Source organism: Amphiprion ocellaris, chromosome 2 (genome assembly GCF_022539595.1).
Source record: "Amphiprion ocellaris isolate individual 3 ecotype Okinawa chromosome 2, ASM2253959v1, whole genome shotgun sequence".
Lineage (NCBI taxonomy): Eukaryota > Metazoa > Chordata > Actinopteri > Pomacentridae > Amphiprion > Amphiprion ocellaris.
Window position 1 is genome coordinate 36885572 of NC_072767.1, and position 23043 is coordinate 36908614.

The 23043-nt window shown below is 41.3% G+C and overlaps 1 protein-coding gene across 2 annotated transcripts; it reads left to right on the forward strand.

Annotated features, from left to right (window-relative positions):
- The first annotated feature begins 19287 nt into the window (after positions 1 to 19287).
- On the forward strand, positions 19288 to 21363 carry jun (Jun proto-oncogene, AP-1 transcription factor subunit). 2 transcript variants are annotated; one of them, XM_023283865.3, is made up of 2 exons: positions 19288 to 19468; positions 19698 to 21363. In XM_023283865.3, the coding sequence occupies exon 2, from the start codon at positions 19749 to 19751 to the stop codon at positions 20607 to 20609; it is 861 nt and encodes a 286-aa protein (XP_023139633.1). In that variant the 5' UTR covers positions 19288 to 19468; positions 19698 to 19748; the 3' UTR covers positions 20610 to 21363. The 2 variants fall into 2 exon arrangements, with proteins under 2 accessions (XP_023139633.1, XP_023139632.1); XM_023283864.3 differs by having other exon boundaries at positions 19288 to 21363.
- The last annotated feature ends 1680 nt before the right edge of the window (positions 21364 to 23043 follow it).

Consider the following 23043-nt stretch of genomic DNA (forward strand, 5'->3'; position numbering starts at 1 on the left):
CTCTCAGGACCCGACGCACAAAACAGGTCCTGCGTGTACAGCGGCAGAAAAAACAAACACAGCTTTCAGGTGCACAGTCACAATGACTCGAGTGTTGTGTGCATCAGCACCTTGCCGGATTTTTTAGGACACGGCGCGGTGCACGTGCAAAAAGTTCACTCGGCAAGTTTGTGGATACAACAAAACAGCCACATATATAACGTGGTATGTTTTTAATACGTGTTAATTTAACACCTGAACAGTTTTTGCAACACCTTCACAAACAAAGTCATCAATCAATCAGTCAACAGCCCATCACACTATTTGCTCAGTATGTTCCCAAACTCTTGAGCAGTTCTCTATTAAAAAAAATAAAAACCCCACCTCAGGCGAGGGGAGGAGAACTTGGCCCTGTGCCTCTTTTTCAGAGCCTCTGCACAGAAAGGAAGCAGCCTGAGTAGTTTCATTGTGAGTTCTTCCTGCAGCTCTTGAAAGGCAGAATCATGCTGCACTGGGGCCTGTCCTCCTATCAGGGATTTGTTTACATCAGTCACCAAACACACATGTCCAAGATGGCAAAGTCACAGCCGAAAAGTTCAAGCATGTTGGCAGAATGGCGCCCAAAACTGGCGTACGGCTGTGAAATGCCAAAGTGGTGGTTTATTGTCCAAACAGGTTGGCCTTCTGGGTAGCAGCGCATTCCTCACGTGCTTTTATGCTCTTCATGTGCAACATCTAAATACCACTGTCAACATATAATCCATAAACTTTAATTTAAGGTGGCTGTAATTTATGGTATTGCTTTTGGCTCAGGTTTGTAACTGATGCTGCAGATCCTGCGAGGCCTGCGAGGCGGCTGTACGTGACACGGAGCTCTTTCGATCTGCGAATTTCACATTCTGGTTGAAAGAGGGAGGATGGTGCCGTCTCTGGGGCTACACTGGTTTCACTTCTCCGCTTCGCAAAACCACACAGAGAAATACGTCCCCTCACATAACCACGTTGACACACAAACACACTCACACACAGCTGAGGGCGGGTGTACGTCAAAAAAAGCAAACAGTGGAATCCTACTCTCCTATAACGTCACGCGCCCACTGCTGCCCGACATGGCACCCAGAACGACAAAGACAGCAGGGCGCTTGTGATGAGCTGAATGAAAGTGTGTGAGTGTCTGACAGCTCCTACGTGGACTGACAGTGACGTCTGGCTATTCTCTCCACCTCCGTCTGTTTCTCCATTTCAGCATCCCACACTCTAGACACACAGAGCACAATGGGATGGCTGAAATTTAAGACAAATATATTAAAGAAACTGGAAAAGCAATAATAAAAAAAGGCTGGTATTCAGTTCCAATATAATCGCTCCCAGACTCAGGGGAATAAGACACAGCTGTGTTATCATTGGTGTGTGTTAAAGACTCTGACACACATACGTGCACAATGGGTAATTACTGCCAGTTAGACCGCTCATTTGTTGCTATTACGCCAAAGCGACTTCCTCCGCTGCCCATTTGAATGCCCATCAGTCTGGAAATACCATTTAGATACGGGGGCTTGACAGGCGGGACACAATTTAGCAATTAAAGGAAATTTATCAATCAGGTGCATTTTACTTACGACCACCTGCTGTAATGTGTTTGCAAATAAGCACCAGACAAATGCTGCATTTATTCAGCACACCTGCCACCTCTGACACCCCAGAAATACCTTATAATCCACATGCAGTTAAGCAGAAAGGATGTGGTCCACACTGTGAAGGGCTTGTAGCACTAATGGGTGCATTTGTGTCTAAGTAAGTTGATTTTACAGAGCTTCACAGTGTGGATTTTAAAGGTGAATGTTCATTTTGAGAAATAGGCTTTTTCATGTGTCTGGCAGGGTGTCCCACAGGAAGATTGATAACACCTTCATGTCTGTGCAGCAAATAGGAAGCTACTGCCAGCGTCTTGTAAGCGAAGCCGGCCTTAAAAAACTGGAGAGCAGCTACTCATCTGACTCTGCCAGTGAATAAGCTCAAAATGTCAAACTATTGGTTTATTGGGTTAAGGTGGTAAATGGAAACATGAGCAGAAAGCAGGAAGAGATGCTTTGAGAAAAGCTGAAAACTTCTTTGAAAGTAAAAAATAACATGAAATGCAGTTTCCAAAGAGCTAAACAGCTAAAGGCAGAAAGAGGTGTAGTATGATAAAGTCTGCACGATTACCTTTGCGTGCTGAAACCAGGGAGACAGGCGGAATTTTGCAGAACTACTGAGGCATCTGATACCCAAAGATTATACACGGTTGTTGACCTAGATTTTAAAAAGAGAGAAACACAAAGGAGAGAAACAGAGGCCTCTTCACATTCATTATTAAAGCATGCTGCTAAAACACACGGCGACACCTCCGTGGAAGAAATAAGAAACAGGAGAAGTGATGAGCAGAAAGAAACAGTGAGAGGAGAAGAAGCCTGACTGCATGTTGAACTCAGGTAACCTGGAATGTGGGACCTGCATGATGGTTCTCAGAGTGAGTTTTAATTGGTTGCCAACCACAGATCATCAGATTAGACTCAGATTCAGAGAAAAAAGAGCTGTCACTATTATTATTCTATCTCAGTATGAATAAAATGTGTCTATTTATAGTATTAGTATTAATATTAGTAGGCCTATCTCTGTTAGCATTGCTATTAGTATTACTTTTTGCATTGGTTTTGGTCGTAGTATTGCTGTGTGGTGTGTGTTCGTTGGTATCAGTCAAGTTTTCCTGTTTAATATGAAATAAGAGATGCCAACTGAATATTGATCAGAGGAATGCTGTGATGTCAGCTATCGGTTTCCTGAAGGGCAGTCAAACACTGACGGCCCTTTAATTCAGGACACAACAAAACCGTTATTGCGCTCTGAAACCTATTATTTCCAGAGGCTTACAGTAATGCTTTAGCGCTGTATGAAAAGTTCAAATTAGCTGAACTTTGCTGTGACGAATATCCAGGTGACTAATAGAAATGAAACCTCCAGTCAGACATGGAAGACAAAACAGAAGAATAGCTTATGTGTGAATTCTCTCAATGATTCGACAGAAGTTTGTGTTTGTTGTAGGGCGTTAATTTTAATTATTTACCGAAAAAAAACGCATAAAAAATGCATTTAATCATACCTTTTTCAGTTCCCTAATTTCTGGCACACTATAACACTGATGCAGACTCCAGCCCAGTAGGTGGCGGTAATGAACCTAAAGTCTGTTACACAGGACGCACTGAGTGACTGAGTGCACGAGAAAGCTGGGTGAACAGTCATGGAAGATGAGACTGAATTGAGCTTGTTGGGCGAAAAGTTTTCTTTTTAAAATCTTCCTGATAGCAGCTTGAATAAAAGCGTAGTTGTGTGCAAATTCTGCAACAAGGAGTTTTCTTATCACACTTATCAGCACTTAAAGCCAACGGTATCACCTCAGTACAAAACATGTTGCTGCGAGCACCACAGCTAACGTTGGTAACACTGGCTAACGTTATGGCTAACTCACTTTTGGAACAAGCCTGAAGTGGCCATTTGAGGAACTGCAGTATTGACACTTTAGTTTTGCCTTCATCTTTCACTCCCTGAGGTTGCCATTCATGGTGAAAACATTTTGTCAGTATCTTGTCAATGAATAAAGAAAATTTGTACTTTATTGTTGTTGGAGCCCATCTCAAGTGGCCATTTCCAGGAACTGCAGTTTTTGGCACTATTTTTGGGGAGTTTCAGTCCTGGAGGTTACGTTTTGTGTTGACCACATTTTGTCACTTTCTTGCCAATGAATAAGGAAAGTCCGCACTTTATTATTGAGGTTTTATGTAAGATTTTACCCAAAAATGTCATATATTGTCATGTAGAATTGATGATTCAAATATTTCACAGCATGGTGGACAGAGGCAATTATAGCTGCTGGGTCATGAAGAAGCATGTGGGATGTGTCCACATTTTATTGAGTATCAGCAGAGCTTCAACAGCTGCTTGTAATCTCCTTGACACAGGTAAGTGATCAAAGAGTTGCTCAAGGATAATTTCATCCTGGACAAAAGAGAAAAACCTGAACTTTCAGGGTGGCCTGTCTCTTCAACAACTTACCCTCCAGCTGTTAAAGAACACACTGGTCTTGGGAAGTGTCTTGAGAATTCCACAAAACCCACTGGGAACTGAGGAAGCGCACACCAACTTTGCAGCGAGGTTATTCATCAGGCCCTAATTCAAACACACAAATATATCTGGGCCTTCTGGTCAGACCACCTGACCTTCGACGCCATCGTAATGGTCTGCCTGACAGAGCCAAAACACACAGCCTGAGCAGCCCCATGGGCCAGTCTGTGTTTTCTCAAACATGCACACGCACACACCCACCAACACACACGTACAGGGTTAAACAAAGACACACACAAATGCACACACATGCATGTGTGCACACATTCTCAGTATGCGATAAGAGCTGTAGCCCTTAACCTTCTGTGATAGAGGGAGGACTTTAAGTGCAGACAGGAATCCAACTGCTCACTCAATCACTCGGTGTGTGTTTGTATGTGAAGCACGGACAGTATGTGCGTACATGAGCATGCAGTGGAGTTTCGGCTGAGCTTTTTTTTCTGTTTCTCTCTGACAAACCAGTCGGACTGCACACATATCTACACACGTGCACACAAAGAGACACACTCATGTAAGTGTGCTAAAGTAGAGAAGTGATTTGGGAGAGATTTCTCACGGCTGGAGTGCCCCTAGCCACACTGAGCAAATACAGATTAATGATTGGTTGAGAGGGTGGAAGTGCATTCCACAGAGTTAGCCACTGATCGCGGCTACCTCAAACTGAAATTATAGGTACATGCAAACACAAACACGCAACATGCTGCAAGATCAGTATCTCTTCTGAGAACTGTGCAAGAAATTAGTAAGAAATTAGGCTCTCGTACTCACCCCACTCCCATTTACTGGACAAGTTCGTTGTACACTGCTTACTCAGAATCACAAAGACCTTTGACTCCTACATGAAGGTCATTAAAATCCTTGCACATATACCGTAAAACACACAGCGACACATTAATTTACAAGAATCTAATCCAACCTCAAACAAAAATCAGACACTGTATACCAGCATTGATCTCATAAATTCTGAAGCCTGAGCAGATACTAGATACTTAAAAAGCTCAATTTAGAGCAGCAGTCCCTCCTGCTCAGACCATTATTCTTGCCTGTACAGTGATAAATGGAGCTGAAGCAGGAATAAAGCCATAGTTAAATTGAAAATATAAATTGTGCTGCACGTTCAAGCAAATATATCTACTACACATTCGTCAAACCCCAGTGTAAACATTAAAGATGAATGAATTGTGGAGTCGGACCACATGAACTGGAGCTTCTGGCTTCCATCACTGTGCTGCAGGGCTGCCCATTACACCAGGCGCTCTGCTCCTGCATGCTTGCGATGGCACCTAGACTGATTTGACTGTGTGTCTGTGAGCTTGCACGTAATTCCTCAGGCAGCACCTGTGTATCGTTTGTCAGAAGGGTCAGGTTTCATGCTCAAAGAATTGATAGCCTTTCAGCAGCCTCAGCGATAACTCAGCTAAGTAATGTCATGATTAACTGAGGAACCACTGATGATTGATTTAGATTCGCAAACGGCGAACAGGAAATAAAAACTCAAAATGAAATCGAAGCAACACATTAATTAGGGGAAGTTCTTATCTGTCACTTCAGTCTCATAGCTCTGAAACTCACTGCATTCTGATTGCAGGCATTTGCTGATACATACAGTGAGATTTATGTTGTTGGGTTCACTGAATTTTATCACTGACTACATATAGTGTAGAAAATAAAGTAGCTCTAGAGTTTGAAAGACAATTACCTCAAAAGCGTGCTTGACTAATGGCACTAAGTAACTACAATCTGAGGTGGTAAAATTTTGACATCTCGATGTAATGTTATATTTGACTACAACCTTCCTAAATACTGCTGCAGACCACGTACACCCTACACTGTGGCAGTGGCCTCTCCCAGCAGGACACTAAGCCCCGATACACTGCAAATACTGCTCAAGAATGGCATTGTTGCGTGGGCCAGACCTCCAACTTTACCAGATTGGCTCCCAGTCTGTTTGTAAATCCACAGGATGCACCACGACAAGTCCAATCCACGGAGGCTCTACCTTGAAAGCCATAGAGCTCAAATTACCAGGACACCCCAAGAGGTTTTGTGTCTGAGCTATTTTGGCACCGCAAATAGGAGCTACACAATAGTAGGCAGGTGGTTTTAGCGATACAATACTGTATACCGCACATTTATGTAGTATTAAATAGTAGTTTTCATGACCTTGCATGTCCAACTCACATATGTGACTGTTGTTTTCAGATTAAGTGTAGACAGTCTGTATGGTTCACTTCCTAATAACAACAAAGTACATACTATTCCAGATTTGCACTGCTGCCCGGCTCTAGTGTGTGTTCCTGCTGATAAACAGTACCACTTGTCCCAACTACTGTTTTCAAGTTCATTTTTACCAGGAGACAAAGAGTCCATTTATCTAGAGGGAGGCAGAAAAGAGAGAGAGACGGTGAAGGGTGACAGAGAGAGAGAGAGAGAGAGAAAGGGGGAGGAGAAAGAGAGCGAGGACAAGGCTGAATGTTGGATGGAGACAGAGGAGAGAAAGACCACTGACAGGAGAACTTTCCAAAACAGCAGATCCTGGAATGTTGGTGGAAGGTGCCACATAGCTCCAAATATTTGTTGCTCGGTCGGCACGGCAACAGGACAACCAACATGTTTATTAGCAAATCCCTTACAATGATACCAGAGAGCCGAGAGCGGGGAGGGAACACCCAGAGCAGAAGCATGTGGACTGTGATACGGTCCAAAAAAAAAAAAAAGTCACTTAAAGAACAAGCGAGGCGAAAGGCTGTTGTGAGTTTCATTGCTGACATTGTGCAAGGAAGGTACACGTGCCAACATGTGCACACACACACACACACACACACACACACACACACACACACACACACACACACACAGGTAGACACAGCAGTGAATGGAGTAACACTCGGAAACAGTACAAACTACTGTCACTTAACTATGTGGTGCTGCTTTCTGCCTTCAGCCTCACCCAACCAGAAACAAACAAACACACATAGAGAGAGATCTGAAGCTCTCTTGTGGGTTTCTATTCAATATGTGATAATACATACAGCCAGGTGATCAAATCAGAAAATATCATGTGTGACAGAGTCCCGTCCACTGAGCTGAGTATTTTCCAGCACTGGCAGATTTTGGCAGACAAAGTGTTTATCCTCGATTTAACCAAGAGTTAGTTTAACCTTTGCTGAGTTTCAGTGTTGTTGCCATGGTTACAGGCATTACAGACTATAGGATCCCATAAACACTGAACGTGAGGGTGTATAACTTTCATAGAAAAAACACGTACACTTTTCCTCTTAAACATGAAAAACTGAATTCATAAGTAATTACACGTGCAATTCGTCAGTTTAATGCACTCAGGAGTTTTGCTGCTACAGCCTCACCTGGTCTTGGGTAAAAAGCAGCTTATTGAGGCTAATGAATCACTTAAATGAATCACTTTTTTGTTGTACAGTGTACTTAGATGTTAGTTTTTATTATAGTAGATGTTAGCTTTTATTATAGTATTTACTTTATCTTTATCTTTATTTTTATCTTTATTTTTATCTCTACTATTTGTTAAATGTTTAATGTAGCAGCATTGCACCGAGTCATATTCCTCGTTTGTGAACCTCATGAACAATGGCAATAAAACTCATTCTGATTCTGATTCTGATTCTGATTCTGATTCTGAAAACAAACTTTAAGTCGTTGTTGCTGTGCATTGCTGCATTTTGCTTTATCATTTAGTATAACTGTCACTTGTGGCCAAAGTTGCATGAGTTTGTGTTAGTTACTTGGGGCAGAAATTAAGTGCAGATTAACCAGGTGTTTATTCACCAACAATGAACATCCTAGACAATAATGCTGTCAAGGTGGCAGGATGTTATATAAATCTCTCCAAAAAAATACATCTGCATACAGCTAAAATGCATTCTCTTTTTGGAAGAAACAAACATTTCCAAATTTCAGTTTGAAAGAGTTGCAAAGTCCATGTGAAGAGTCAGGAGGGGTGGATGTAGGCATAAGGCAGCAACAGGACTTTCACCCAACAGACTGAGTTTCATGTCCTGTGTGAGAACATTACTCTTAAACGTAGGTTTCATTTTCACTCATTGTTCTATTTTGGTTTTCACTCACTGTTTGGTTAGCTTTGGACAGTAAAAGTACACGGTTACATCTGACAAAATGTCATGCTTTGGTTGACCAGTTCACAATGATAACTACTTGTCATAGGCTTGGTTATGTTTGGTAACAAAATGACTTGGTTAGGTTTAGGAAAATAGCACAGTTTGGTTTAAAATACAGCCCTTTAACAACACGTTTCAGGCTTCATCTCCATTTCAGGACAATCAGAGCCTCCCGGAACCTTAAAATGATCTTCATGCTGCCTGGGGACTCTTTTATCCTGAACATCTCAGACAGGAAGCAACAGAAGATGTTAAAAACTCAACATGATCAGCTTTAAATAGTAGCTAAATGTTCTTTGTACCATAATTGAATTGAATAAATGCATTTTTTTTTCTTCAATTAATTTTTACAAAGGTTTTTCTGCATAGTGCCGCATCATAACATCGATTGTTTCTAGTTTTAGTCATTAGTCAGCTGCAGTCAGTGCAACAGTTTTAGGCAACCATGGCGGCAGAAAGGTGTGATTCTGTTGAGTTTAAAGTTTATAAGGCTTGTAAATTATAGTCGTTCTTTGGATTCTTCGGATTGTTCGAGAACAAAAGCGTGGTTTGCACACTGTTCAAAGTTGTGCAAACAGCTGAAGACAACAAACAGAGGCACTACTCAGTTTGGAGGCACTTTGTGTCTGTTTGCTTCTCTCCTTCTCTCAGTGCTCACATATACTGTATTTGAATGCGGCCAAATTCCCAATAGAGCTGCTCTTATTGATTTTTTATTTTTTTTTCCCTTTTCTGTTGTCAGATAAAGGCACAAAATAGTGGCTGGAACTCATTCTGACTACATGCTAACCAACGGTCACTTACAAACTGCTGCCATCGCTAAAAACCTGATTTCCCAAGCGTCGTCCAGAAAACTCACAGTACACATGAGCTAAGTAGAAAGCTGTGAATTCCACAATATTTTCAATATTTTCTCCTGGCTTCATTGCCTCCTGCAGTAATTTCTCACCACCTACAATGTTCATAAAGTAGCAATGCAATGTTTCTGTTATTGATATGAATAATGAAGAAGACTTTTATTACGGCTTAAGTGTTTAAATATAGTTTGTCATTTTAATGTTCAACTGTAAGATAATCACATAGATATTTTCTATGGTTAGTACATTATAAAATAGCACAAAATCCCTGTTTCAACAGCCATCCACCCCAGTGTGAGCCCCCTCCCCTGCAACCATAACACCACTCAGTATTGATCTGTGATCAGGTTTCATAGCTGCCTCAGGGGAGGGTTGTGAGGATGATCTCTGTGTGCCTGAGTGTGTTTATGCCTGCATATGTGAGCGAGAGATAGTGAGGAAGAGAAGAAAACCAGAGAAGAGAGAGGGGAGTGTGTTTTTACTGTTGCACGTCTCTTGTTTCATAGGACTGCAGTCTGCCAGATCGAGTTCACCTAAACCGATCACATGTCCAGTAAAGCCTGAATATAATTTAAGGGAAATATCCACCGCGCCCTGATTCATTTTGTATTTCTGACAAGCCCGTATTTATGTTCTCTCCTCTTCGGTATATGCGTCAGAACAAACTTCCATTCTTCCTTGTTTCTGCCTCTTTTTCACCCACAGACTGAAACTGCTGCTCGGCTTAAAACAATCGCTCAGTCCTGTCACTCTCCTCCTCCCTCCTCCCTCTCTTTACTTTTTCATTGCCTCTGAAAAGCCAGGCTAGAATAACCAGCAAGTCCAAACACATGCTGACAGCCTCCCAGTCACACTTGTACACACAAACAACACAAACACACACATGTAGACATGCTAAAACAGTAACACACACATACATACACCTTGTGCGGTTGGTACGGTTCCCCGGCTTGCAGAGGTAAATGGAGTGGAACAGGTTAGCATTGCTGCCTTATAGTGTTCCACCTGTACAAACATAGTGCTTGATCATGGCTAAACACACTCACGCACACACACGCACACACACACACACACACACACACACACACACACACACACACACACACGCACGCACACAAATAGTCCTCCATCTGGACTGAGGCACTGGTGGGTTTTAATAGCTATCGATCATTTTCCCTGGTGACACACTCACACACTCACCTCCCTGTTGCAGGCCGAACAGAGCCAGCTGAGGACTCATACAGGTCCCTGAGTGCACACACACACACACACACACACACACACACACACACACACACACACACACACACACTGCACATGTGCACACAAGCTACCATGCAGCGTCAACAAGGCCATTTACTTTGCCTGCCTGTATATGTGCGTGTGCTAGTGCTTTTGTGTGCCTCTGAGTGCACGCTTGTGTGTGTGTGTGTGTGTGTGTGTGTGTGTGTGTGTGTGTGTGTGTGTGTGAGTCCTGCTGCAACTCACTCTGCCTTTCTTTTTAGATGAGGTTATTTAATTTACATAATGAGGCCCAGACCCACTCTCATAGATTGAATTACTCTGAGACAACAAATAAAAACGAACGCAGACCGGCACCCCTACAAACATACAAATCCCAGTCTATGAGACCCTTTAACTGGACTTGTCTCGCTGTAGCCATGATAAAAGAGCATCTGTGGCCTTAAAAAAATAAAAGTAAAGTCTCAGAACCTGCAGGGTGCCCACCCTCACCCAATGATGTCATTGTACACTTGCGAGTGAGTTACGGTGCGCTGAAAGGGTCAAAATGAGGGAGAGCCAATCGATATTCTATACGATTCTGACCCATAAATTTGAGGTGCGATTAGTCTGGGTAGTTAGTGACGATTAATTGTCAAAGCTAATAAAGTCCTTTGTGGCTGAAGGTGCCAGAGAGGCTGTTGGGAATCATGGTTGATTTTACGAGCAAATTAATTAAAATGCTGCCTGAGAAAAAAAAAAAAACTATCAAAGTCAGGCATCAAACACTCATTCTGTACTTGGTGAAGGGCGGAACAAAGAGACATCACTCAGGGAGATTCAGTGTGTGTGTCTGTGTGTGTGTAATGATCAAACATGATTCCTTCCTTTATCCCATGCCGTAAATCCTGAAGGGAAAGAGGGACATTTGTCGTTTAGCCGCGTCTTTCCTTTTTCATTATAAAAATGGCTGCCACAGTATCTTATTAATGTGTAAGGGGCTGTGTGTGAGTCTGTGTGTGTGAGTGAGTGCTACACATAACTCAGGAAAGATGATAAAAAAGCAGCAGTGGAGACTGAAAGATGCGGCATTGGATAAGGACAAAGAGGATGACAAAAGAAGGAAGGAGGTGTGGAATAATGGGCTGTTTTGGCAGAAAGAAATGGTAGATCTCACTATGTGGGCCCAAGTTCTTTCCCCTTACTGTCACAGACTGAGTATCAGGATCAGTAGCTTACAACCTTGTGTCAGAAAGTGTGGTTAGCACTATCGCCTCACAGCGAGGAGGTTCTGGAGCCACACCTGCTGGTTGGCTCGGGCCTTCCTGAGTGAAGTCTGCAGACTCTCTACATGGGTTTTCTCCAGATGCATCCACACCCCAAAGTCCATGGACGGTTACACGTCTGACCACTCCTGATTTCCTGTCTCTTTGTGTTGGTCCTGCGATTGACTGCTGACCTGTCCATAGTGTGTTCCCCCTTCTAGTCCAGTGTCATGTGGAATAAGCTTCAGTCCTTTGTGACGATCTACAGTTTGAAGCAGGTATAACCAATTTACTTTCTAGAGTCCTACCTTTGGACTACATAATGCTTTTGCCTTTGATGATGTTGTCCAGCAACACCCACCCACAGGCTCCACCTACAAGCAGCCGAATACCTACCGCATACTGTTGGAGAAGCACAACAGAAAACAACTTTTAGTCAAAAACAGACACACACACACACACACATACAGAAAGTGACGTATCCTGTAATGTCATACATTTGTTATTGATGATGCTGCCTTCCAAAAGGAACAACTTTGGCTCACAAGTAGCCAAAATCCCGCTGAGAACACTGCTGTGACAACATAACAGAACCACTTCTGGCCATGAGAAAAACCCCAAAATGGCCACACTTCACTCAGTTCTGCATTTCCTTTGGTTCCCAGCAGTACTATTTGCTTTGAATGTTATTAGTCCATTAAATTGCCGTTAGATTGGGAAAACTGCACTTACTAGTTGACCATATTATACACGCTAATTAATAAAAACTGAAAGTAACTCAGATTATGTAGGTGATTTTGCAGTTGTATGAGGAAGCACGTTAAAATTTCCCCTGGTGTCCACAAAATGAAGTAATAGACACTCTGGTCCACTTGAAGATATCATATTAGTGGTAGGTTTTTACCTTGCTTAGGCAATAAAAAACAAGTTTTGTCCAACAAACTTAACCTAAACTATGATCTTTTCCTCCTTTAGCAATTAGCTTATCCATTTTAGCCTAACCCAATGTATTTCAACCTATTGTGCATAAGTTTTATTTAGCCTTTTCCGGCATTTGACTATCATTTTAATTAATTATCTCAACCGTTTATTAATTTACTTTCAGTTCAGTTCAATCTTCCCTACTTGTTGGCTGTTTTCATGCACTCTTATGGTACTCAAAGAGTGTTAATGTGTTGTAGATGCTCTATATGTGAGTATGTTGTTTAATTAAAAGTAGGAATTTTGGCTTTATCAAGTTATTTCAGGGACTCTTGGTTCTAATTCCCTCTTTCCTCTTTTACACAGTAACAAATACATGCACACATTCACAACAAAGGCCGACCCAGACGTCTACACACAGTCCAGTGTGTGTGCTTGCTTACAGTTAAGCCCGACACACACAATCTACACAGCTGGGTGCTTTTTTCCCTTCACATAACAGCTGAAACAACAATTTTTCTCACAGGGTAAGGCCATTGTGAGTGTTCACTGTCTGAAAAGCTTCAACAATCCGTCTCCGTGCCTCTCAGCCACCCTGCAAACCTCAGGGGATGTTAAGTGTGACGTAAAGAACAAAAGCACTTTTTTTTCAACATTTCAGTGGTTTTACACTTGTACATTTCCTCTGTTCTGTGCAGCGCTTCGGCCAGTGAACTAGTTTAACTTACTGATACCAACACAAACATAGAGCGCTTTTACTGAAAAGAACTGCTGAAACAATACAATTAGACCGCAGCCTGTTTCCATCACAGGGGAAATCCTGCTGCCTGGACGGCCACTGATAGGAGTAAGATGAGAGGGAGAGACCCAGAGAGGAGGAGAGAGATAAGAGAGAGGCAAAGTGTGCTGGGGGATAGAAGAGGAGGACATGTGGGATCCAGTCCAGAGGGAAAGATAGTGCAGAGGTAACGTCAGGATGAAGGGAGTAAAAGGGGTGAAAGAAATGTGAGAGAGGAAGAGAAAATGATTAAGAAAAGTTCAGCAAGAAGTGGAGGTTAGTTTGTGGGTGGAAAATCCAGATTCAAGATAACTTAGAGGGTCTGGTTGTACTACATCAGGTCAGGATGCAGCTGAGCAGGAGCACAGCACTCTAAAATAACACGTGGTGATTCTTTATCTTGAAAGTAAACCACAAGTGCAGCAACAGGAAGGAGTTTTCTGACCTTTGTGTTGTGTGACTTGCAAATGTGTTACAGTAAAATACAAGACCTTGACATTTTTCAGACCTCTGATTGCAATTTCTGCAATCTATTTACCAGAATATGTTGACAAAGTTTGATTTAATTTTTTGTTTTACTGGAAATCTTGTATGATAATGTAGGCAGAAAAATGTAGTTGATGAACTTGTTCCCACTTGTTCCATGGATGCTCCAACAGCTTGGGATTGTGTTCCTTGAGTAATTCCTATGCAGTTTTTGTGGTGTGCATTCTGCAACAAAAACAGCACATCTATAAAGTATATATTTTAGCTGATTTAAATACACTAAAAAGGTGTAAGTTTACAGTATCATACTTTTTAAAGATTGCATTACTGTTTGTATTTGTATAATATTTGAGGTAGACATGTACAGTTTGTTCTGTTTTTTTAACAATCAACATGTAAAACACTTTTTTCAATGGTTTTACTAAGTATTATCTGTCACCAAACCAGGGTGAACATGAAAAATAATAGTTGAAAAACTATTTACTATTTCTCAGTCTTTAATATGCATGTTTTTACTTCTAAATAATGATAAATATCTGTAAAATAACAATACTTTTCACTGATTTAAATACTGTAAAAAAATTGATAAAATGCAGTTTTGGATTTGGACATTATTTACAGTTTGTGCCAGTTTTTATTGCAGTTGGCCTGTAAATCACATTTTTTTCCGTGATTTTAGTAGGTGTTATCTGCAATTTCACAAAACAGGGAAAAACTATAAAATTTTCTGTCAAAAACTTTAAGTTAATTTCTTGCAGTGTGGATGCAACATGTCAAAGTAGCATTTGCATGAATCCCTGGACTCAGCAGATCATTGCATTGTAATAAATGACAGTTATACTCTTTATCTGTCCGTGGTTTTACATGTTGTTGCCGATTGGGGTATTTCAGGTTAAACTAATATTGCAGATTAATGTGTAAGCAGCAATTCACAGTTGGAAACTGTTGGTAGTGACACTAATTAACCTTATTCATACTTTGCTGGAATCTGTAACAGGGTGAGATGTGTTCCAAGCTTCTCACAAACTTCATGAGCATTTTTTATGTTAGCTCTTAATTTGTAGTGTAACTGACAACAGTAGTGATGCAGTAGAGTAAGAGGAAATATGCTGAAACTATAGCAACACTGAAGAAAGTTTTACTTCATTAGATAAACCCTTATATGCAGTATATATATGCAGGAATACATATAAGTGAAATAAGCAGTCAACACCATGTGGTGCATTTTCATTTTAGAACGTCAGTGTCTCCATTTAGTTCTGTGGAGTAGTTTTATAGTGTTTTCCTGTAACTTTGCATGTTAGCTGGTGTGCTCGAGCAGCAGCGAGTGGTTGTTCATACAGGCAGGGACTTTACAGATCTGCACATTCTAGAGAAAGCAGTGGTGTAGAGTTACATGTCATCCATTTTTTTTTAAAACAGAAAGGGGATTATTTTCATGGAAATGAAACTTCTGTCTTCTCTATGTACCTCTGACACACACATCAGTTTATTGGGGTTTAATCAACAATCACAACATGAGTCAGTACTTAGTCACATTTTACTACAGAATGCCACAACACTCTTTGCTTGTCAAATACATGAAAACTTGCAACCACAAATAATTAAATCTAAACACTGAGTCACCGGTTACTTGTACAAATCCGAATTTTTCACAAAAGAGCCTCTGTTTTACTGGTGGCAGTGAATCACCTAAATTCAGTTGAATATTGTCTGCTGATTTAGAGCTTGTAAGTCATTCATATGTAGCGGTGGCTGTAAAATTGAAAGTAGTCATCATCAACATTTATTTCTACTTTTCCAAATTTATTATCGTCTGTCATTTTTTATGACTGTAGGTACAGCTACTCCATATTCAACCACATATCCACCTCCTGTCTCCATGCTTCAACATTTGAGGACAATGCTGAATAAGTGCTTTATGACCGTAGTTGACCAACCTGGACCAGCAGCAGTGAGATCTCCTACCCTCACGGTGAATAGTCGCTTAAACAGTGAGGTTTCTCCATGCTAATTTTCCCATACATTCCTACACAGAAAATGACTTTGGCAAGCTACCATGCTGTGGTTACCCTTTTATAACTTTACGCATGGCGACCAGGGAAGAAAAGCAGACCCCATCCATCCAGCGCTGCAGTCATATTGAAACATTTAGGGGTTCTGTATTAAACACCGTTTGAAAGTATATAAAACAGAATTTGCAGAGGTCTGACTTTTGCCATGGGATCTGACTCTGAAAAGAGCTTTAATTTAAATGAGATAATAACTTTAAATGACATCATGTGTTTTGCCTTAACTTCATTTGTCGGTTTGGGACAACGGGTGAAGCCGTACATGCGGATCCCTGCTGTCAGGTGGCGGGCAACAGACCACCTATGATTCTTTCATGTGCTTTAATTGAAACGAAATGAAGTCATGAATAGATGAATGAGGCAAAGAAGATAAATATTTCAGAATGTGCCAGTTTAAACAAGCATCTAAACAACTTGTGCTCCGTGTGCTTGCTCTTATTCCATCCCTGACTGTTATAAAACTACAACCAAGTAAATTAAACTGACAGAAAGCGAAAAAATTACTGCTCAAGTTTGCTGTACAAGACTCACATTAACCTTTCCCTGATGGCCATAAAGCAAAGCAAAATTCTCTCGTGTTTAAATCATATAAGAAACTGCCAAAGATCGGCTAAGTCAACCAGTTAGATCAGATTATATCTGACTTTATTGATTGCCACAGTTTGACACACACAACAGTACATAAAGACAACATTAGCAGCCATAAAAAGTCAGACTGTGGTGGTGTTTTATGATGCAGGTTCATCCTGCTGAGGTGCCTCTCTGAGCCAGCCAGCGCCAGGGGACTGATTTACTTGTCACACATGGGGGACATATTCAGACTGGATGTGCTGGAGAGAGTGGGCAGTAAAGCTGGCAGGGCAGAAGATGACCCAGACAGTGGGAGTGTGGAGGACTAGAGGCGAACACGTAAGACACACCGGTTAACCTCCTGCCATTAAAGCAGCAGTGATTTCTGACTGAGGGCCAGGGGACAATGGACTGCACTACACTAATTACACACCCTGACATGGATAATAGGAGAAGTACTCGCTCGTTATGAGGGTGAACAGACGTCTGTAGATCTGTCTTTAACATCTCGTAGTCGCAGCAGAAATAAAAGGTTTAAAATGTGGCTTTGCAGGTGTGCCACAAGTAACGGCTGAACTAACATTTAAAAATGTCAAGGGACTGTTTAGTGCAGGAGAACTGACCAAATAGTTTAATGCTTTTCTTTCTAAATATCTCTGTGTTTATACAAATCTGCTCAGGTGTCAAATTTGAACTCCCTCAGTATTTACACTACAGGGTAAAAGTTTGGAAGCAAGATCAAATTTGTACAAATAAAGATCATAGTTTCACTGATATACTTTGCAACAAAATAAACATGATTATTATATAAAGAGTAATTCATCGGAATACATTTTTACTATAATTATCAGGTATTTGTATCTATACTCTTGTTTCTTTACTCAGCTGTTTCTTTCTAGTCATTTCTGTGTCAGTTTGTAGGAGATATGGACACAGGGGAGATTTATTGGGATTTTTGTGTGCAGAGTCTCAAAAGCCAAAGAGATACGGTGAATAATGCAAACTGTGATGTTTTGGTTTTGTTTTTTTTACTTTTGCACTGTGATTATGACTCTTGCAAATCATCTCAACTCTACAACTAAACCCTTCTTTTCTTTTGTTAGCATTTATTCAGCAATTGTCTGGTAACCTCAATGTATACCTGAAGGTAAATTGAGGAAAATGGTGCATATCAATGAATGCAAAGTCTGATCATGCAGTAAATACATCCCAAAACCCATAGAATTCACAGTTTGCTTGTTTGTTTGTTTTTTGGTTGTTTGTTTTTTACCTTTTTAAGAAAGACATTGTGAACAGAAACTTGAAGTTGCTTCCAAATGTTTGGCCTGTTGTGTATACAGCTAAATGTGAAGAGTGTGTCTGTGCTATAAGACAAATTATGAGACCACCAACCAGAGACCACCGTGAGATCCTCAGACGAAGACGTGAAATGACATCAAGTCTTTCCATCATAAGCACACGTACATGGAACAATCTATAATTTGTTTTCACGTAAAGGTTTTCTTTCATTTCATGTCCAGATTTGCAGTTGTGCTCAGATTTCTCCACTTCAAACTCAAGTTAGAAAAGAATAGAACAGGCAGTTATCAAAATGTTACTTTGAAGCCAGAGAACCTTTAAATGCTAAAGCTAATTACAATAGAAAAACTAAATATAGAATAAATTTTGTACTTTAGGTTTTCATGAAACATTATGTTGAAGTCAGATAACCTTACAAAAGCTACAATAGAACATAATATAGGATAGAATAAGTTTATTCATGCTGGTTGTTATGAAACTATTATTTTTAAGTCAGACAAGCATTAAATTATTTAAGCTGAATGGTAGATTAGAATAGAATTCTTATTGTTGGTTTATTTTTTTTATATAAAAAAAATACTTCAGGGGTTATTTTAAGGCCAGACAACTTTTAAAAAGTTTAAGTTGAATGGCACTCTACAATAGAACATAATATAGAACAATACTTTTATTTTAGGTCTTTACAAAAATATTTGAAGTCATACAAATTTTAGATCCTTTTAGGTAGCATTTAGTAGCAAAATAAATAAAAATAGAATAAAATAGAACAGGCCAGAATATAGAATAGGTAATAATTTAGTTTTATTTTGGTCTGCAACAAAGTAGAAGATAGAATAGAACAGAACAGAATAGAATAGAATGCTTTATTGTCATTATACAGTGTATAACCAGATTTTTCATCCTTTTCAGTGCAAAAGAAATCTTAAAGATAGTGCAAACAGTCTCTAAGTATTTTAAAGTCAAACTTTATGAGATATAAGCAGAATAACAGAATAGAATAGAATAGAATAGAATAGAATAGAATAGAATAGAATAGAATAGAATAGGTAATTTCATAGAATTCATAGTCCATCATGGTGTATCTTGTAACCGCACTTTACAGGGTTTCCTTGGTTAAACGCAACACTTTCGTGTTCAGAAAAAGTTTAAACAAATAATAAAGAGCATTAAATAAAGTCCTGATAGAAAATAAATGTATATTTGCAGCAGTTTCTCAGTAAAAACAACGTTTAAACAGAGCCGCTGTCCTGAACACGTCTGTCCCGCCACTGACAGTAAAGCGGGTAACCAGATATTCAAAAACAATACGTCATCCCACAATGCACCGCGCTTACGCTCTCCTTACAGCATTACCTCATCCCACAATCCACCGCGAGACTGAGAATCTTCTGGGTGGTCGTCAAGGCAACGTGCCTTATCTGCGCGCCGAGCCCCGCCCCGAGCCCCGCCCTCCGGCCAATGGGAGAGCCCCTTCATGACATCATGGTTATTTTTAGAGAGGCAGCGGCAGCAGATAAGGTTTGGCTCCACGCTGCTCCGCTCAGAGTATATACAGAAACACAGCCGGGCAGAGGACGCACCGCGCAGAAAAGTTAGAGCCGCTCGGCGCTTTTTCATTCACGGACTCAAAACAAGTCTGGATACTTTGGAAAAAGCTTTGTGAACTGTTACAACTCAACACTGAGCACTCGACCGCCGCCGGGTGAACGAAGTAAGTCCTGATTCCTGTGTCAACAACGTGCGCACTCAAAGTTTTTTGGAAGTTCTTACGCACAGAGAGGACGTTTGGAAACCTCAGTAACCAGGAAGAAGAGAGGGGGGTTCTTCGAAAAGTTGTTTTGTAGAAGATTTTTGTAGCTACATTTGTTTTTTGGTTCACTTCTATGTATACCAAGATGGAAACTACTTTCTATGACGACTCACTCAACGCTTTCTCCCAGCACGACAACACCGGCTACGGATACAGCAACCCCAAAGCGCTGAAACACAACATGACACTGAACCTCTCCGATCCGACGGGCACTCTGAAACCTCACCTCCGCGCCAAAGCCGGAGACATCCTCACCTCGCCGGACGTGGGCTTGCTGAAGCTGGCCTCCCCGGAGCTGGAGCGGCTCATCATCCAGTCCAGCAACGGGCTCATCACCACCACGCCGACCCCGACCCAGTTCCTGTGCCCCAAGAATGTCACCGACGAGCAGGAAGGCTTCGCGGAGGGCTTCGTCCGAGCCCTGGCCGAGCTGCACCACCAGCACATGCCGGCCACCACCTCCGCTGCCCAGACCGGCGTCAACACTGCCCTGCCACCGGTCTCCTCCGTCGCCGGTGCCACCGTTTACAGCAACAACTCCACCATGCGCTCCGACTCGCCGGTTTACGAGGACTTGAACACTTTCAACCCGGCCATCAGCACCGTTTCGGCACCGAACTACACCACCTCAGCCCCGACCATGTCCTTCCCCGCCGCCCCGCCTCAGCTCCCCATCTACGGCCAGCCCTCCTCCGCCCAGCTCCCCCGGCTCACGGCGCTCAAAGAGGAGCCCCAAACCGTCCCCGAGATGCCGGGGGAGACCCCTCCTCTCTCCCCGATCGACATGGAGAGCCAGGAACGCATCAAGGCCGAGAGAAAGCGGATGAGGAACCGCATCGCCGCCTCCAAGTGCCGGAAGAGGAAGCTGGAGCGCATCTCTCGGCTGGAGGACAAAGTGAAGACCCTCAAGTCCCAGAACTCGGAGCTCGCCTCGACCGCCAACATGTTGCGGGAGCAGGTGGCCCAGCTGAAGCAGAAGGTGATGAACCACGTCAACAGCGGGTGCCAGCTCATGTTAACGCAGCAGCTCCAGACCTTCTGAGGTGGTGACCAAGCGGCGGGCGGAGAGAGAAAGAAAAGAAAAAGACTGTAGTTGAAAGAATCGGAGGCTTCCTGTGACAGTGAGTGGCTGCGTCTCCCGAAATCGTGACGGGATTTGGGACGATGTGGCGCTTCCACTGGCAGGACCGGGAGGCCGCGCTAAAAGTTCCTGAAAGTGCCATGCGCTCCACGGCGGCGCGTCCAAGAGATGGGCTCGGGACAGTGACAGTAGCCATGAACCAGAGGGGACATGGCAACAAGCAGGATTCCTTTCTGTTTCTGTTTCGTGCTGTTTGTTTTTAACAGAACTGGACAGGACTGAAGTTTTCTTGATTTACACCCAGCTCTGCATGGACCTTAATCATGACATCCAAGGAGAAGTTTCAGTATTAGAGGATTTAAGAACCTGCAATAGAGACTTTTCTTGCTGTAGCCATAATGGCCTCAAATTTTGGGCGTGTTGGTCAACTCTAAACGGCTGAAAAGTTGTAACAAATGCTGCCTGACTTCTGAGTTACAGTACAAAGTACCTTTTTTTCTTAATTGTAAGAAGTTAAGTTAGAAAAGCTTCAAGATTTACTTGTTTTTTTCTAAAGTTGTTTAATGGGGTTTCACTCATTATGTGTATATAAGATCAACTTGGAGTACTTATGTTTACCATTTGTAATAAGAATACTGTATTATTTTTTATGTTTGTTTTCTGAGCACTTCAGAAACTAATCAATATTTAAGAAAATAAAACCAGATAAAATGAAGCAACATTGCCTCTGTGTTCTTGTTAAAGTGTGACAGAAAGAAGGAAAAAGGTGGGTGTGCCATGTCAGGAGCTCAAACAATAAAACATGTTGCAACATGTTGCAAGAGCTGCTAGTTCAGAGTACCTCAAGGTAAATTCCATTAGTGCTGGTATTGATCCAGGCTAAGTGATTGTGTTTCAGCTGACAGATCAGGCTCACTTACTACAGATGGAGGCCAATTCTGCAGATTGGGGTTGTCCAGTTTGAGATCTCCACTCTGTGTCTCAGCACACAGATATATAAGAAGAATTTTACTATCAGGCAACATAAAAAGCTCTCAGTAAACACAATATGACACTACAAGTAAGTCTGCAGCAACCTGGAGCTGTAACACTGAGATACAACAGGTTGAAGTGAGCAAGAAATGTCAGTTGAAGACATTTTAGGCATCACTGATCTGGCACATACAGAAATAGAAGCATTTCAAGCTTTTGAACAAATTGCTTTCTGGGTTAAAGAATTTAAAGTAATAAATAAAAGCACAAAAATCAGAGCTCCATGTACATCCCTCCTGTAAAGTTTAGCAACATGAGAGCATAAATATAAATGAAAATAAGCCCACACATTAATCAAACAAAGTAAAAACATAATTTCATAATATATGAATCTGTTAAATGCAGATAAAAGAACTAAGCTGGAGTTCAAGATAGATAGATAGATAGATAGATAGATAGATAGATAGATAGACTCAGATGCAAGTGTTTAAGATGATTTTAAGGCACATGATCTCATATAAATCTCATAAAGCAAACAGAATGAATGAAGAAACTTCATTTAAAGGGAGATAACACATACATTTACAAACACATATCAGGCCAATCACAGACCATCAGTCATGCTGTTGCATCGTTTAGTTACTCTGGATTACTTTCTGTCCAGTTGCAAATAAGGAAAGGCCCAACATGTCAGAACAAATGCAAATCAAGTCTCAGCTCCTGCAATGCAAATATCTAGACAGGACACATTATTCTTGCAATTGAACTCAATATTATGTGTTTTTGGATGTGTGTAGTCTGGATACATTTTTATTCTTGTGTCACGTTGTCTAATAGAACAACTCTACTATAAAGATCCTCTCTAAAAAGCAGAATAGATTAAATCAGCAAATAGTAAGCTGAAGAAAAGGAGATACTTTAGCACAAGAAATCAAAACAGAAGATTGGGAAGTATCATAAAATATTAATAATACTGTTATAATCCAGTTAACATGTTCTGTATACAACACAGCTGAACATTCCCAGTTCTGAGATTATTCATTTATTTTTCCCAATATCTTCATTATTGAAATAAAGAACAAACACACTGGAAACTTTGATTTCCTGTGTATCCTCAATAAGTTAACCTATCATTATGAATGTTTTCTCTGCTCAGACAGCAGGTGCATATGAGAGGTCAGGTCAGATTGGGCCCACAGGTTATAAAGATTGGTGCCTTCAACCACTGCAAGACACCAGTGCTACTTCTAATTAACCACTAGAGGGCGGCACAGACCGAGTCAATGATCTGAGAGCTGAAACGCTGCTTTCTTGAAGTCTCCGTGGCTCAATTGTAGCTTATATAGGTTCATTTGTTGATTAAATTAGTATAAACGTCAGTCATGACACAAACAGAAAAGGTTACAGACTGTGGAAGCTTAAA

Excerpts from the sequence above, each read along its gene's own strand:
- jun (XM_023283864.3), top strand. The coding sequence starts at position 19,641 with ATGTATACCAAGATGGAAACTACTTTCTATGACGACTCACTCAACGCT.